Here is a 15,670-nt window from a genome sequence, read left to right as displayed (position 1 = left end):
ATATTGACAATGCAATTTCCCATAGGAACTCCTTTTACGGCTAAAACTGTACCACTTTTACTATGAAGTTTTGAAAAAAATCTTATCCTAGAATTGAAAGTTCATATGCACTACAATTTTTTTCAAAGGTCAAAATATAGGGCTGTGCGGCATATTTCAACGTTTATATGCCCTGAACTTTTCAGAGTTTAAACTAACACTAATTTTCTTAACTACCCCTACCTCGAATGAAGGGTTAACACAGATTTAAATGCAAACAATATGCACATGTATATTTACTGGTAACATTCCCATGTTACTGGGAACCAGTATGTAAACAAAATTATTTTTTTATGAATATTCTAAATCTCCCCAAAAGAGGCGTGGTTTGAGAAACAGCTATATTTACAAAGTGCAACCTCAAGACGCCATTTTGTGCCATTTGTGGAGTTGATAAAGGGAGTATATTGTGGGGTTCGTGTTGCTTATGCTTTGTCATATGTACTATTGTTTGTCTGTTTGTCTTTTTCATTTTTAGCCATGGCGTTGTCAGTTTATTTTCGATTTATTAGTTTGACTGTCCATCTGGTATCTTTCGCCCCTCTTTTATCAAGTAGGTCGTGGTATCTTGAGATAGATGTGTTTAGAAAAAGGACGAGACGTTCCTTGACAAACCCCTTGTTAGAAAAATTCTCTTTTTAACTTTACACAGCCCACAAAATTATCATAAACATGTTTTATACTTAAAAATAGTCCCCCAATGATACCACATTTTGCAAGCGTAACTTTTGAATATTTCTATTAAATGTGAAAGAAAACCTTTTAAGGCCTCGAAAATAAGAACACATTTTTTTTTCTGTAAACCCGAATATTTAGTTATTGATTGTAAAGCAAAAAAAAGCATCAGTTGTACCATGACCGGGCGTAAATGTGAACCAAAGTCGATGAGACAATGTAAGTCAATTTAAAGCCGAGATGAGGTGTAAACGAGGAATAGACAGCTATTAGTTAACCTAATAAATGTGAACTTAAGGTAATTCAATGAACATGAAATATAGGTGTAAACAAAGGTGTGACAGCAATTAGTTGTATAAAAAACGTCTTAACAATACTGTGCGTTCTCCAGCAACGTAACGCTATCTAATTCAAAATTGATCTATAATCAAATCAAGGTATGGTCAATAATATAAGTTACATGCATTTTCATTTTTGCCAAACATATTTTATTAAACATTATTAAACATTAGCATAAGATGAAAAAATGAACTGAAAAAGACTCAAATAATGATGATGAATAAATCTCCTAATTTACTTTGTACAAAAATGCCTGTGCATTTGAAGAATTGCATACTAAAAGATTTTGTGAATCAAAATATATACTTGTTGGATTATTTATCCCGTCGTCCGAGTCACAAATAACTCTGGCCAAACTTCCATCCAAATAAACTGACACAACATTATTTGTCTTGCATCCTGCTATTAAAATAAATTTATCGTCTGCTGAAATTGATCTTGGTGATTCTAAATTGGAATCTTTAAATGTCCAAATAGAACACCCTTCCATATCATAACACTGTACTGTGTCATTGCATTCGTCAGAACAATAAATTCTGTCATTTTTTACGTGAACATAGAATATTTCCTGTCCTTCAATCGGTAAACATGCGCTTACCTGTCCACACAAGTCCATTATCAAAATCCCTTCAGTCTTGACGACGACAAACAATCTCTCTTTATCGTATGAAATACCATAACATTTGTTTTTTAACAAAATGTCGGGATCCAATTTTGAATTGCTCATATTTATTATTCCTATTCTTTTGCGAGCACTCCATGGAAAACTCAGGGCAATTTTGTTATCATCAATCACAGCGATATCAAATGGTTTACTGGTCAAGTTGATATTGCGATCATGACTTCCATCCTCATTAAAAGCTATCAATCGTTTATTACGAGCATGTGAGTCTACACAAATCATCTGTTTGTTCGGAAGTATGACGCAACTTAGTATGATACTTCTAAAAAAAGATTCCTGGGGTATCTTGATTTCTAATGCTTTGGATAGTTTTAATTGACGGTTAATAGGGTATTGTCCTCTGTTTTTCAGGAAATTAAAATAACCGGTATCTAATGTTTGCACTCGAATATCACCGAATGACCTGATATCCGCGCACGCAACAAATATATCTTTATTCACCTCAAACTCAATGTTGAGGTTTTGGATTAACTCTAAAAATGATGTAAGCCTAACCTCTTTGTAATGAAATACTTTTTCGAGAGCTCTTACACCTATAAAAGTTTGCGTATCTGACGCATTATCCTTTAATATATCAATCTTTTTTCGTATTTCATCAAACTCATTTAGGTGATCGTTAAGAAAATGAACATTGTTGTCGATTTGCAGGTTAAGTTTTTCCAAGTTTGCATTTAAATCTTCAAGTATAACATTTTCTACCTGGTCTAGCTTATCGTTTATACATTTTCTAAAATGTTTAACTGTTTCGAATATTTGAGTTTTTTGTTTTTCAATTTTTGCTTTGTTAGTTTCTCTTTCTCTTATGATTACACTTAATTTATCGACAACCTCAACTAAACTCGTTTCTAACATTGAGACGAACGTCGACGTTTTGGCGCTCTTACTGACTTCACTCAAACGGACAGCTGGTACACATTTCCCGTGAGTAGTCTGTGTGCATGTCAGACATATAATCTCGTTATGGAAGGAACAGTACAAGTCTTTTTCTTGATCATGTGCTTCACAATACTCATTTAGAGGTATCTTTAAGGACTGTAGCATTTTGTTGCTTTCTATTGATATTACATGATGGTTCCTTGAATATCTGTGTGCATTGTGGTTCCCGTAGCAGCTAACACAAAGAGGCTCTTTACAGTCGATGCACCATTGTGTAGCTAGTGTTGTCTTGCTTTGGTATTCACATGGACTGCAAAGATCTTGTTTGTCATTAATATCCATATTTCAACTCTATGATAAAAAAAGAAAAGGATTTATTTACTGTCATAATTAGATCCATTGAATCTAATTGTATGTACATTTTGACAGATATAGAAATAAACACTTCTATTTAAGACCAGTTGTGTTTGGCTGCGTTGATGCAGAGCACAAATAATTTAACTGGTATACAATGCTACTGGTACATAAGATGTAAGCAATATACACAGTTGTCTGTATACGAGCCTTCAAAATGATTACGATCTGGGTTTTAATACACATAGTGGCAACACATTATAGCAACTGAATGTATTGAAATGTAGTGGTTTATAACTTATAATTACACCTTAAAAAAAGGAATGATTTTGATTGGTTGGTAGCAAGTTTTTTTTTTTTGCATATTCTAAAAAACATTTCCTAATTTTAACGAATTTGCCTGCTTTTCACCACTGCCAGTGAATATGCCTAAAAACCATGATATTTGCCATTTAGGATATTCCTATACTCTTGCAAGCATATTCCCGCTATTTTCGAATATGACGTTAGATTAAGAAAGCCATGTGGAGCTTGCGCGTTTAAGTGTATGTATAATTACTGTGGTTTTATGATAATATCCACCTATTTATCCTCAAAATTATGCATAAACATAATACATGTACAGAGATTTTCAATCTATATCAATTGGTGTAATTAAACAGATACATCATGTAATTGAAGGGTATTTGCGAAAAATTCCAGTTTTGGGACAGTATTTCCCTCGCCTAGCGGCCCGGGAAATTTCACAGTCTCTTGAATGGTATTTTTTGCAAATATTCCTGAATTAAATGATACAATTTTGCAATAGACCTAGCTAACTTATTTGCCCACATTAATACAGTGTTATTAATAAAATGAAATTAAAACAGATGGAAAAGACCAAATAAAGTAACTAATAATGTATGCTTCTAATGCTTTTTTAACTACCGAAAATTTGAATACATTGTTTGCCTGGTTTTAATAACATTTGTTCTGTATTGTATATGTTCAGATAAAAACCTAATATAAAAGAGGGACGAAAGATACCAAAGGGCAGTCAAACTCATAAATAAACTAATATAAACTTCAAATCAAAAGAATCTTTTGTTGTATTATTTGAAAGCCTCTGGCGTTTATTAGTCTTGTTTGATTTTTAATTTTAGTTTTCTTGTGTATAATTCGGAGTTTAGTATGACGTCCATTATCACTGTACTAGTATACATATTTTTAAGGGGACAGCTGAAGGCCACCCACGGGTGCGGGAGTTTCTCGCTACATTGAAGACCCATTGGTGGCCTTCGGCTGTAGTCGGCTCTATGGTAGGGTTGTTGTCGCTTTGACACATTCCCCATTTTTTGGTATGATTGCCAATGAGACAACTGTCCACAAGAGACCAAAATGTTACAGACATTAACAACTATAGGTCACCGTACGGCCTTCAACAATGAGCAAAGCCCATACCGCATAGTCAGCTATAAAAGGTCCCGATAAGACAATGTAAAATAATTCAAACAAGAAAATATCGGCCTTATTTATATAAAAAAAATGAACGACAAAACAAATATGTAACACTTAAACAAACGACAACCACTGAATTACAGGCTAGTCATCGTCAGCTATATTTTTTTCACATCCTCCTTCATTGGTTAGGCGCAAAAAGGGTGCAAATATCCAACAATAAAGCCCAAACGCCTCGTTCAAAATGCTATACATACCATATGAAAATGTGAAAGGGGTTAGGTGCAACCTTATGTCTCCTGTGATTGTTGCTGTCATCGTAAAATTTTAATGTTGACTTAAAAAGATATTTTTTGGGTACATTACAGAATAAAACAATTATTTTGAAACTATTTCATGGTATTGACGATTAGCTTCTGTTCAAGTTTCATAACATTCATTGGATGTTTACAAATGTATCATGTGAAAACTGTGTAATCCAAGATTGTCTGTAAAAATCTATATCCCGCAATCAGAAAAAAAGACTGAAAATGAGAACATGTATTTTCAAAAGTTTACTTCAGACATTATCTCTTAATCTCAATAGCTTCTGCAAAAACTTCATAAGTTCTAGGAAAGTTTGATAAAGTGTTTGTATCATATTTATTAAAGTTGAATATATATATATATATCGATTCAAGTTTGTTGTGTTTTACGGTACACGTGTTTATCCAAGGCCGTGTTAACACCAAACGCTATGTACAGTAAACATGTATACAATTAGTTTAATGTAATGTACACTGGTTTCATATTGAATTTGTTCACATCTAAACACCTGGTTCAGTTACCTGTGCATAAGTTTTGTTCACACTTATAAACTATATGTCATTTAAATGTTCATTACATACAATCGAATTAGAATTTCTTGGACAACTTTTCTAGCAGTGATGAAAGCCATGTTGAGGATTTGCACCTATTTTAAAGATACTAAAGATGTTTCCATTACCAAAGACGGATAAAGGCATTTTTAGAATGCATGGCGTTCCAAACATTGATCGTCCAGAAAAGGGGGTTTCAACTCCCAGAACCCGCCCCCATCTGAATCCGCAACAATTACACAATACATAACGTAAGCTGTAGCAGTGTGTTCACAAACGAAGAAAAAGGTTTGTGATGTTTGGGTTGTTTAAGTAAATATTTCTGAGTACGTCCAGTCAATTCGGGAAGACATTTTCTGATGAAATTTGTGTTTGGCAATGATGATGCTTTGAGTCTGGATTAGGAGTTAAGGGAATGACCATTCAACTTAAAAAAAAGAGGGGGGTCCATAAAAAATATTCTGTTCAATGAAGGGAAAATATCTGAATCCAGATTTTCCCTTTATCTTATAGTGTTAAATTTTGAACAAAAATATTTGATTGAAAGCTTTGAAAAAATAAATAAAATTGTTCGTGTTATGCGCGAAACAAAAAAATTCTGTGTCGAACATAAAAACCATGACCCCCTTACCGGAAGTGGTTAAATGGTTGCTCCCTTATAAGGGTACTTAAAGTTTTTTTTATATAACAAACCAATTAATATATCAAGTTTACACAAATAATTCGGTAAACCAAATACATGTACATAAATAATTGTTATAAATATCAATTTTATCAAAAAAAGTTTCTTCTTTAAATATACATGGTAAAATGCATGTTTTAAATACCTTGTTTTGTGTACACTTAATCTACACAAGGACTACATTGACTATCGACTGCATGTAGACAAACCATGATTTAAAGTACATGTAAACATTGAGTTTTATCAATGGGAACGTAATTTTGTTTAGTTTACGTGTGAATTACACTTACACAACACCGAGTTTAGGTCAATGAGAACACGGCCCTATTTATAGATAGGTCTGATTGTATATATAAATAATTAAAGATTAATTTTAGAAATTAATATACATATTTGGAAAAACAAAGTAAAATTTGAAGATTGGAGGGTAGCGTTTTGAGAAAATTATCTTAACTTTAATTAAATTTTAAGTCTGGTTATCATCATTTTGATATCACAAACCTACCTAAGTTTTTCATGGGAAGAAAAATTTTGCATGTTTACAATATTACCATTCGACTTGTCTTCTAGTTTATATGTGTTCACAAAATGTCTACTGCCGTAAGTTAAGTTTAAGTTGAAAATAGTCTCCGTATGATTTTATATTTAGATGATGGTATAGGTTCTAATTTTGATTTCGATTTTTTCTATTTCGATTTTGTTTTCGTGGCACAGACGATAATTGATGCTGGTTTTTTAGTTAATATAGAAAAATCTATAAAGAATTTTATTAATATAAATATTTAATGGATATATAGATAAAGAGGAAAACATTAAAGCAAATGCCATAAGTAAGATTTTCGATTTTGACGATTAAGGTGTCAGTGTTGAGGTTTTTTTTCAATTTAAAGATTATACATGTATATGTATAAACCTTATTCAGTTGATAGATTTGTCGACAGTAAAAAAAAAAAGAAAATTTCATTATTCAATTTTAGATTGTATACACCAGGTTCCTCAGGCGTAGATGGAAGGGTGACAACAATTGGCTGGACCTCCTATACATTCAGTATGCAGAGTTTACTTTTAATACATGTCAGATAATCAGATAGAGAGTTTAAAAAACATGGCAGGGTGGTATGTAAAGAAAAACATTATAACTCAAAATTTGGGAATTTTTAATTAGAAAATGATCAAATACTTGCCCGATCGTTGTTTTTTTCCCCTAAAATGTACTTTACTTTTGCTAGTGGCTACTCCCATGGGATAATTTTGTTTTATATTGATAAATGTTTAATGTACTGTTGAGGTTACGCATAACTATATTTAAAAAAAAATGTATATATATATCGATTCAAGTTTGTTGTGTTTCAAGGAAAACGGGGTTATGCTTTTTGTAGATAGGGTTGTTTGATTGGATAAATAAAGATATACGGGTAGAATTTTATGCACGGATATTTGATAGTAGTTTAAATCATTCGATTCCTTGCAGTCAAGTGTGCTACAGGCTTTTTTTCGGAATAAATAATTATGAAAAAGGTTTATTTACATGTTGGTTGATCAAGATTTGTCACAAATACTGATGTTCTATTTAGAGACAAACAATGCTCAGTGATGTAAAATGAAATTACGTGCACTTATTATCTGAATAAAACTGCGCTTGACGTCTGAAAGTGGCTAGTACCATGTGAGAGTTTTGTATTATATCAAAAAATGTTTTATGTTCAATTGAAGTTACGATTAGAACACAAGACTTAGTGTATTACACTTTTACACCAGACTGTGTTTATTTGTTAAATGTAAAAATATGTTCTTATTTGAATACTAACGGCAAAACAAAAAAGCCCTTTTTCAGTAAAATATATTTATGTATTTTGCTTATAACCTAGCTTCTGTTCAAATTTATTTAAATTCCATGAAGGTTTGACACAGAAATTGATGTCTAAAAACTATCTAACCACTGACTGAACCTTAATGTTGACGCATCCAGCGACGGCGGAATCTAGGATTATTTACAAATTGAATACAATGGAATTTTAATTTTGAACCGAAGCATGTTTATGAGCAAAATACAGTTTCCAGATCAAAATTAAAAAAAAATGTGTTTTCATTTTTTTGCATTTTACTGATAAATTGTATGCAATGACAAATAAAAAAAAAGATAACCGAACGTGGCTTCGTTTAAATGCATTCCATTAATGCCAAGTAATAAGGACTCACGACAGGACTTATTGTAGTGTTAAACTGCAACATTGATCACTTTTATAATCCAGGGTCACATCTTGTGATTCTGAGCTCCAAATACACACGGTAATTTTATTTTTTTTACAAAAAATAAATTTTAATATAGAACTATTACATAACATGTATGTGTCTTTATAATACGTTATTCTTATTGGCTACACTGCAATCTCGCGTTATTCCTTAATCAACTACATTACACAATAAAATTTACCATTCATGATGACAGGAGGTCCAAAAATAAAGTGCACAGGTAAATTAAATAAAACTTGATAAAAATCGTGTTCTCATTATCCTAGCTAAAAAAATGTAATTATTAATATTGAATGCTTCCTTTTAAACTTCATAGGGTTGTAAAAGTGTTGACCGTGCGCACATTTGTAGAATGAAGCGCTGCCGCGGTACTTTGTACTTTGGGCAACACTGTTACATCCCAATGAAGTTACAAAAAGAAGCATTCAAGTCTGAAATAAATACACGTATGAAAGATATAAAGATTTATATGTTTTCCTCAGAGTAAGGATAACATAAACAAAAGTGCCTTCTTATCCTCCTCCCCTCAAAACAAATATAATAAAGAGATTTCTGAAAACATATGTTCTGACTAAAATTTTGAAGTTTTGTTTCGGAATAAAAATCAATAAATGAAAAAAATATTGCATTTGTACTAGATAATACGTGTATGTTCTAATCTATGGACACATTATGCATTATGGAGTCTATAAAATAATTCAACGTAAAACGGATTTATATACCATTACTTTTCGGTGCGCGTTGTTATTCAAGAATTACCAAAAAATGTTTGGTATCAAAGCTTCATTTTGCTACAATACATATCTAACAAAAAGTTTTTATGTGTGTGCGTATACATACCTTCCTATCAAATACTTGATGACAGGAAATATTTTCTTTCACGATATCATAAATCTTTACAGGTAGGCCGTTATCAGTTGTTTTATCGAGTATCTTAAACTTGAAATATTTTATGTGTTAACATTCAATCGTGTGTCCTTGTTCTTTATTCAAAATTAATTTACCTGGATTGAACATAAGTCCGAACTAATATCATATGTAGCAATCGAAAACCATGATATAAATTAAGAGATATTTATACAACCGTCAATTTTGGTAACACAAATAAATAATTAAAAATGTGTTGCATTCACAAACAGACAAATGATCTTATGTGTTTTAGTTAACGCATCAATGTAAATATAACGGAATTTGATGAGACTGTCATCAAAGTGAGAGGGTTAGCGCTATAAAACCAGGTTTAATCCACCATTTTCTACATTTGAAAATGCCTGTACCAAGTCAGGAATATGACAGTTATTGTCCATTCGTTTTTGATGTGTTTTGTTATTTGATTTTGCCATGTGATTATGGAATTTCCGAATTTGATTTTCCTCTAAGTTCAGTATTTTTGTGATTTTACTTTTCCCTAATTTAGTTTCTCTTAATACTTGACAAAATGACTCTCATGAAATAAGAGTTAACATCATATTTATTTAGAATAGTATTAAACATATAAAATATGTTGCGTTCCTGTCTTATATCGTCATTCCTTGAGTTCTTTTTTAAAGAATCAAAAAGTATCCATATAAAACCATACTTTACACATTTTTTCCACTATTGTTAATGTTGTTCCTGTTATTGTACATTTTACTCGTATTATTTACAAAAATCATCAGTTTGTCATATTTGTTCTCATATGAAATTTTTTTTTTATTATTATTCATAAAAATGAAACTAGACAAAATATCAGAATTACATTTAGAATGTTCATTCGAGAGTTACGAAATGGAGTTCATCTTGCATTTCTGTGTTACATAACGGGTAAAATCTATTTTATAAGCTGCCGTATACCACACTGTACCATCTATTGAGTTTAATAAATATCGTGCTGTTACCTTTCTTTTTTTTTGGCATAATTTAATACCATTTTCATCTAAATTAAGTAGAAAGTATTATTTACTATACATTTTCTAAACTTATACTCTAATTCGCCGATATTATTTCCGTATGTAGTAACCTTAGTTTCAAGACCTCTTGTTAAAAACGATTCATCGAAGCTTCAAAGTGCTCATCACGACCTGTCAATGTGTTATTTTGAATGGTTTCGTGTTAGTTACGAGTATTTACAAGTCTTACGTTTTCCCCACGCTTGTACCATTTACTAAATCGCAAACAGTCCATAAGAATGTGTAAAGTATACGCATCTTTTTGTAAATTGTTCGTAATTACACGTTATGAATTCATTTATTTTTTCAATCCGTCAAGTCATCCTAACATCACCAGAATGAAATCGTGAACAATATGCAAGCATTTGTGACAATCAATTAATTATCTGTACGAAAAAGGAAACTGACAGAACTACAAATCAAGAAAACAATTGGCATGAATTGGTGATTCCCTCGAGTAGTTTTCGGATGGTAAATTATTGTTGCTTTCGGTTTATGAGCGGTTTTCGATACTAACTTGGAGAAATATTGTTTTTAACATGTCAAAAACTTGCATTCCTATCCAATGATCTTTGAGACTGTCTGCAAGTCGAAAGATATATACGAATGTTTGAGATTTACATCGTATTTTGATCTTTAAGTTCTTGCTAGAAAAAGAACTGTGTATTTGAACTGAGCATTAATAATTGTAAATATTTAGAAAACTACTCTTTACAATTATATACACCATTTAAGCGTTTAACATGTATAAATAATTACCTAATTGTCATTATATTGTACTTCGTGTCTAGGAACATCTATCCATGTAACATATTTGAATATAATAACTCCATAAAAAGCTTTATCATACATTCCTTTACACTTCAGATTATATACGATTTGAAAATCGGTGAAGAGCAGATAAATTATCTTCTTGAAGATGATTACATCCCTGTAAGATTTGGATAGCAATGTAGTTTTGAAGATAAAACTGTTCCGCTAACTTAGATAAGACTATACTGTAAGCGTAACCTATGTGTTTTAAATTCTATCATTAAATTTGGCTGTTTTTTCGTGTGTTCAACAGTTGATGACCGCGTCGATGTTGTAGCTTTAAAAATGATATATGCTAGCATTTAAAAGTTTATCCTCATCATTCAATTGATAAATTATAATATTTACACATTGCAACAAAACTAAATGTTAAAATAGAAAAAAATAAAATCACAAAAATACTGAACTCCGAGGAAAATTCAAGCGGAACGACCATAATCAAATGGCAAAGTCAAATAAGAAAAGGAGAACAACTTTCATATTCCTGACTTGGTACAAGCATTTTCAAATGTAGAAAATTTTCGTTTTATAAGAAAATACAATTTCATTGATTAGTTTAAATTCTTATCATCTATAGTAACAGTGATAAGAACCTTTTTGAACTTTGATATGCTGTCGCTAAAGGCAAGCTAAATGGATGAAGATAAAGATGTAAAAAACCTATATTGAGAACAGATGGACAAATGGCAAATTAAGAGGATATGCGTAACACATAATACTGCCATTTTAAATTGATAAATTAAATAGATTAATGCATTGACTATTATTCAAAGTGAATCGTCATTTCACATTTCATCAATCTTAAAAAAACAGCTATACGTAGAGAAATCTGTAGCACATAAAACAAGAAGTTGCACTCGTTCGCATGCTAAAACAATAGAAGTCTGTTTAACATATTAGACCATTTAAAGTATAAGCAAACAGAATTATCCCTAGAGTAGAAAAATTCGATTTACTGTAAAGTTTTGATCAAATGTGAAGCCATTCAAATCAGCAAAAGTTAACACAAATTTAATAAATAGGCGACAGAACAGACGGACATGAAAAGTGATAAACGATGGAAGTCACACAAAAGTCTTTCAATGCATACTTTAAACAGCAGCAAAAAATAAACAAAACGATTGCCAATTCGAAGACTTTTGTTAACATTTCCACCGAGTCAATTCAGTAGTTTTCGTTTGTTGCTGTATATCATATATATTTATCTTTCAATATTTTGTACACAAATCCAGACGCTAATTTTCTCTTTTGAACTGGTCAACATTTCTCGATGACTTTAATTGGTTTTGCTCACTGTTGTAGATTATACAGTGACCTATAGTTGTTAACTTCTTTTTCAGTTGGTTTTTGGTGGAGAATTATCATTGACAATTATTCTAAATTTTTACCTTTATATACAATACGCTTTGACGCACGATGAAATTTATGGTTTGACAGAACAGAATAAACATAAATAAATTAAACTTATTAGAAGCTCAAGAGGGAGTAATACGGATAACGAATATTTGTGAATATGATACCTCGTAGGATATATACTGAGCTCGCAACCTAGAGTAGTATAAATGTCTCTTCCTCGGTACATTTATATTTATCAATAAACATGCAATAACCCTCTATTCCTATCAATAGTATTACACTTTGAGCTGATGAATATGCAGTGTCTTAACTACCCCTGCAAAGAACTTTTGGAATCAAAAGTTTATTATATTAAGTACGGTGACTGATCCATTATTATTGTACACAGCAACCCTCCATCAAGGTAATCATCTATTACTTTTTATCATATGTTTAGTAGTAAATACAGTAGTTTTGCATATGTGATAAATAGCCTGCTGTTTAATCCATATCGCGCAACTTTGATGCGCACCCTTTATCGCATACCCTTTATCACACCCCTACTTTTTTTTTTTTTTTTTTTTTTTTTTACATAAAGTCAGTTTTGGTTTTTTTTTTGCTTAAGAAAATTTTTCCTCAAAATAGGTAAACTTTTGAATGACGTCATTGTTTGGTATGTGACGTCACGAACGTCGAGTTTTCATATTGTATGTGACGTCACGAACGTCAAGTTTTCATATTTTTTGGCACACTAAATGCAACTATGAAAAACACACAAATTAATACAATAATAAACAAAATATTTTTAAAACAACAGCACGCAAATTGTGGGGGTAACCCAGGTGCGTCGGATATGTAATTGAGCAGTTCTTTTAAGGCCTTTGAAACAAGACAAAAGTAGAATTGAAGGTAACCCAGTGCTATGGATCAGAAAACAGTTCATATAATATAATACTCTTCTGTTGAAATATATGATAAAGTGTATAATACATGGCAAAATCCGTATCACATGCCGTATCACTCTCGACCAATATCATCCCTCGGGCCTAAAGGCCCTTGGGCTGATATTGAAGTCTCGGGGAGATACGACATATGATACGGAGTTTGCCATGTATTATTCTCTGTTAAATATATCACATATCACAATCGAAAATAATAATATGTGTATTTATGTTATTCCCTTTCATACAAATAACACGTAATTAAATTAATTTTAAATTATTTATGTCTGTAAATAGCTATTAACCAGGAGTTCCAAAGTGAGAAGGTGAAGTCACCTTTGGAAAGTTTTACGGACCCCATCAAGAATTGGTGACGACGGTTATGTTCCAACTGTAGTAACCACAATATTTACTCAAATGTTACTTACATAATTAGACTTGATACCACATTCGCAAGAACATTAACAGCACATTGCGTGTAACATACTGAGCAGGACCTGCTTACCCTTCTCGAGCATGTATGTTTTTGGTGGGGTTCGTGTGGCCCAGTCTTAATTAATTTATATAGTGTTTAGTAGACGTTTTTCGTCTGTTTCCGGGTTTTTTTGTCATGGTGTTGTCAATTTGTTGTCGATTTGTGAGGGCGAATATCTCATTCCTGTGAAGTCAATTTCATAAAAAAAAAAAAAACTGCTTGTGGTATTTATAAACTGGTGTTATTTTAGATGTCTAAAAAAGACATGAACTTTATTTTGCATCAATATGTTCATTTGCTATAATAGTGAAAATTAATTTTTGAAGAAGTGTCTTTTGTTGTTTAATCCAATTGCATCTGAATGGGATATAGTTTTTATAGATCATTAAGTAGATTTTTAATTCAAATTGATGAACACTAACAAAAACCAAGAATATGCTTGACATTTTACAACCATCATTTTGTACACTTTCAATAAAATTATGCAAGTGAACTTGAGTTGCTCTAAATCTTGACATTTAACCTTTGCTCGTGTAGTGCGTGTTTAACATGTTTAAAGAGTGCAACAAAAATGTTACCTGTGTCGATGTTTGCTTTTGTATCATTCGGACATGTTCAAAACCTGCATACTTAGTGTTAAAAAATGATACATGCAGACATTCAATAATTGTACATCAGCATTTAATCAATGAACGGTAGCATTCACACTTGGTCACACAATTAAAAGTTCAATAAGGTTTTTTAAAACACATATGGTAACAGTATTTACAATATGCTTGAACTTTTCAATGCTGTTACTAAACTCAAGCTGAATGGGGAAAAGTTTGCAAATAACGAAAGGTAAAACAAACCAATTGTGAGGGGAAAAAAGACGTCGGACAAAGTTTGAAGTGGTCCGCAACACATACCACAACCCTTTCTCAAAGTTATGAATTACATAATACATGTAGTTAATGGATTGGTTATTATGCAAGAAGAATCCCCGTTTAATTTATCCTTGATTTAAAACTGTTAAGAACACAATTGCCAAACGAAACAAGACTGTTCACTCGGTCTAGTGTACCATACAAACCATACTTTTAAGAAATAGGCAGAAAGGGTCTGACAGATCCGAAAAGCAACTGTCGAAGCTGCTGACGAAATATTAAGTCAAATCATGCTTCGGTAGTACTAGAGAAATGTGTCAGAAATAAATGTTGATTCCAAAAACTGACGATTCAACATATTAGCAAAGAGGAATAATTTGTCGAACAGATCCGAAAAGCGAAAAATCGCTTAAACTTCGTCATACCATCCCTGCCAACTGCTGAACTATATATCAAGTCATTTTGATCATTATAGGTAAAAACTGAGAAAACGTGACGGTGATATGTCATTGACGAAAGATCAGACGGAAAAATAGGTGATAAACGATCGCGATGATATGGCACATAACAATCGAACAAATTAATATTTCCGACAACAACAAATGATTTCTTATTTATGGGTGTTGTCTTCTCTTTTTTCAAGACTCACTTTGAAAAGGAGATAACTTATATCTAAAGAATTGTGATGACTGCAATCAAAAGTATTATATTTTCAGGAAGAATCAGTTCGAAACCATTCACTTTGGTAACATTACCAGTCATGACTGAGAACGTTAAAAAAGAGGGAATAAAGATACCAGAGGGATACTCAAACTAATAAATCGAAAATAAACTGACAACGACATGGTGAAAAAAGAAAAAGACAAACAGATATACAATATTACACAAAACACAACATAGAAAACCAAAGACTAATCAACACGAAACCCACCGAAATCAGGGGTTGATCTGAGGTGCTCTGGAAGGGTAACCAAATCCTGCTCCACACGTGGCACCCGTCGTGTTAAGGATATGCTAGGTCTAACTTTCAAAACGAAACCCGAATTTCAGAAATCGTCATTTTTAAAGGAAGTGATATCATTTTGGAAATCAACTTAATAAACTTTTTGAATTATTTA

At 31.8% G+C, this 15,670-nt stretch overlaps 1 protein-coding gene across 1 annotated transcript; it reads right to left on the bottom strand.

The window, feature by feature from the left end:
• Positions 1 to 1,282: 1,282 nt before the first annotated feature.
• On the bottom strand, positions 1,283 to 2,953 carry LOC139500274 (uncharacterized). The gene has a single exon (XM_071289016.1). It carries the CDS (start codon positions 2,951 to 2,953, stop codon positions 1,283 to 1,285), a length of 1,671 nt encoding a protein of 556 aa, XP_071145117.1.
• Positions 2,954 to 15,670: the final 12,717 nt, after the last annotated feature.

Source organism: Mytilus edulis, chromosome 13 (assembly GCF_963676685.1).
Source record: "Mytilus edulis chromosome 13, xbMytEdul2.2, whole genome shotgun sequence".
In the NCBI taxonomy this organism is placed as follows: domain Eukaryota; kingdom Metazoa; phylum Mollusca; class Bivalvia; order Mytilida; family Mytilidae; genus Mytilus; species Mytilus edulis.
The sequence above is the reverse complement of the archived record's forward strand: the minus strand, read 5'-3'. Positions and strand labels throughout refer to the sequence as shown.

What these genes read in the sequence shown, in the direction of transcription:
- LOC139500274 (XM_071289016.1), bottom strand. Translation starts at nt 2,953, where the DNA reads ATGGATATTAATGACAAACAAGATCTTTGCAGTCCATGTGAATACCAA.